The 3271-nt window shown below is 48.4% G+C and overlaps 1 protein-coding gene across 1 annotated transcript; it reads left to right on the forward strand.

Moving 5' to 3' along the window:
• Positions 1 to 702: 702 nt before the first annotated feature.
• On the forward strand, positions 703 to 2715 carry UCRPA7_800 (putative amp-binding domain protein; the record flags this gene model as incomplete). The annotated part of the gene is made up of 5 exons (XM_007913399.1): positions 703 to 1003; positions 1113 to 1303; positions 1364 to 1650; positions 1703 to 2346; positions 2408 to 2715. 5 exons carry the CDS (start codon positions 703 to 705, stop codon positions 2713 to 2715), a joined length of 1731 nt encoding a protein of 576 aa, XP_007911590.1.
• Between the last annotated feature and the right edge of the window lie 556 nt (positions 2716 to 3271).

The raw sequence follows: 3271 nt of genomic DNA on the forward strand, positions 1-3271 counted from the left end.
TGTACCCAAGACCAGAACCACGGGGACCAACCATATAGTCAATCCGAGTCCTTTTGTGGAAGACAGCGCGACAGCTATATACCAATAATATCACACTCCTCCTTCATCAGAGCAATACGCTCGTAGTTGCCTAGAGTATCTGGCCGCGCATAGCCCTGTTTCTTTCCATTTTGTTCTTGTATCATACATTTATCGCTTTGGAAACTACGACTTTTCAATTCAAGAAGATAGGTATGCTTCGAATCTGAATACGGAGGATGACTAGTTTCCCCGGTTCTTCACATTTACAGACGCCCTGGCCCGGCTAGTTGCGGGGGAGCACTGGGGATAGTGGGGTTTGGTGTGGGGTACAACCAGGGAGCTCAACCGAGGGAGTTGGGGTTCGGGGCTGTGGAAGGCGTTGTTTCGGTATTGTAAAAGAGGCCAATTCGCTTCTCTTCAATTCAGCTGTCATTCTGCATTATTCACCTGCATTGTTGCTTCAAATCACCGGACTTCAGATCGCGGTACGACCACCGAACATAGATGAGAATAGTTGAGCTTGGCTCTTAACAGCGACTGCTATAATCCCCCCTTCGAGAAACACGGGAGGCTGCTCCCGCTGTTCTGCATCTCCCGGTGGCAGTCCGTCCGTCTGAATCCAACCGTCTTGTGCTACATTGATACTCACGTCTACCGGGTCTGCGTTTTGTCTCGTCCAGAATGTCGGGACCACCATCGCGTCTGAGGAACATCCTTGGGCATCTCTGGTCCTCGTCTCAGAACGAGCCTGCCGATTACGTTCACAGCCATCATATCCACCAGCTGTCGCCGACATTCTTCTTGGAGCGCGCGGCGGCTATCGAGCCGAATGCGGAGGCCATCTATCATGTCACTGCCAATGGCGCAATCCTGAGACGTTCATACACCGAGTTCGCAGACCGCGCTCGGGGACTGGCGTATTATCTGAAGAACCATGGGTTCAAGAGAGTCGGCATACTAGCCCCGAACACACCAGCTTTCCGTAAGTCCCGCCTCAAAAGTCCGGTGCGCGGCGCGCAACCTATATTCGATAAGAGAAATGCAACTCCTTGGTGAAAATGATATTATAAACTGACTTGAGATTGGTCTAGTTGAGTCCATTTACGGCATCGTGGCCGCAGGCGCTGTCATAGTGCCGGTCAACTACCGGCTGAAGACGGATGATATATTTTACATATTTGACTTTGCAGAAGTTGATCTCATTATTGTCGATGCCGAATTTGAGCATTTATTGGACGCCTTCAAGAAAGTGCATCCCAGTGTACCTCTGATCATTGACACTGTAAGTTGCCTTGTATCGATAGCAATGGGCCAGGAATGTTTTTGACAACTCTTTAACTAGGATACCGATGCGACTGAGGGCGAACTTAGCGGGCCGTTCGACGATGTGGTTTTAGAGGGACTCACATATGATCGTTTGAATGGGAATAAGGGCTGGGCTGGGCTGCATTCTCAGAGCAGCAATGAGGATGATATGTTAGCTATTCCGTTCACGTCCGGCACAACTTCACGACCGAAGGGTGTAGTATATACACACAGAGGTGCCTATCTTGCCGCGCTTGCAAATGTGGTAGAGTCAGGACTCAATGTCTATGATGGACGTTGCAAATATTTGTGGACTCTTCCTATGTAAGCAATCCTTTGCATGTGGGAATGAGGTTAAGGTGCTGACATCTATAAGGTTCCATGCCATGGGATGGACGTTCCCGTGGTCCGTCGTAGCAGTTCGAGGCACCAATGTCTGCTTACGGAAGATTGATTACCCCTTAATATGGCGATTACTGAAGGAAGAAGGCATCACACATTTCAACGCAGCTCCCACTGTCAACACATTGTTATGTGCAGCAGAAGAGGCCGAGAAACTGCCACAAATCGTTCGAGTGACTGTTGCGGCCAGTCCACCCACGGGTCACCTCTTCGAACAAATGATGAACCTGAACTTGCATCCCGTCCATGTCTATGGTATGACAGAGACTTATGGACCCATCACTAAGGGTTATATCCTTCCGGAATGGGATTCATTGCCAAAACACGATAAATACGCACTAATGGCCAGGCAAGGCCACGGCTTCGTAACAAGTCTGCCAATCCGCGTGGTGAAACAAGACCAGCCAGAAGGTGTATTCATTGACGTCGAGAAGAATGGTAAAGAGATCGGTGAAATTGTTTTCTTTGGCAATATCTGCGCAAAAGGTTACTATAAAGACCCTGAAGCGACGAGAAAACTCTTCTTGGGCGGAGGCTTGCACTCTGGTGACTTGGCAGTGATGCACCCGGACGGCAGCGCACAGATTCTCGATCGAGCTAAAGATATCATCATCTCTGGTAAGTGCCGGTTTTTAACAAATAACCCTTCCCGATTCTTAACTCTAATGAAACTTCACAGGTGGTGAGAACATCTCCTCAGTGGCACTTGAGAGCATGCTAGTTGAGCACCCTGACGTCTTGGAAGCTGGTGTTGTTTCCGTCCCAGACTCCCACTGGGGTGAACGCCCGAAAGCATATATCACTGTGAAGATAGGAAAGACCCTGCAAGGCAAGGATCTTATTGACTGGGCTAAGCACCAGAGTCAAATCAGCAAATTCATGGTTCCACGGGAGGTCGAGATTGTTACAGAGCTACCGAAAACGAGTACGGGCAAGATCAAGAAAAATGTATTAAGAGAATGGGCCAAGCATGGCCATAAGGAGTAAATAGGATCATAGGATACTCTTGTATAACTCAACTAGGCCAAAGTTTTGTTTCAGAAGGTGCTGTTATTCTCTTGGGCAGGAACTTCAACCCTTCTTAATCACTTAACTTATTAAGGTGAGACGGCAATACTCCAGTATCCAGCAATACACCGCAATATATGTCAGGTACGAGTACGTACTTTCTTGCTTATGACGATTGCTTGTCGGACTAAACTCAGGATCTGCACATTACAAGACGAGCCATACTCACTGGAACGCTTCCTTATTTGCTGCAATCCATTCCTCAAATGTCGTGGCTTTCTTTCCACCGTATCTCTGGATGTTGGCCACTCCGTCTTCATGCAGGGGACTTTCATAGAGCGCATCACTCTCTCCAGGGGCTACTCGAGATTCGAACCCATTGACCATAGCCGTCGCTATAAAATCCGGCACGTAGGCGTGTTCCATTTGAAATCTCAAGCACTGCTCATCGTTCTCAAGAGCTGTAACTGTAATGGTTTTCCCCAGTGTTTTTGCAATTTTACCAGCAACTTCTCTGTGTGAGAGAACATCCGGC

The sequence above is a fragment of the Phaeoacremonium minimum genome (assembly GCF_000392275.1).
Source record: "Phaeoacremonium minimum UCRPA7 unplaced genomic scaffold PA7_03_scaffold_41, whole genome shotgun sequence".
In the NCBI taxonomy this organism is placed as follows: Eukaryota; Fungi; Ascomycota; class Sordariomycetes; order Togniniales; family Togniniaceae; genus Phaeoacremonium; species Phaeoacremonium minimum.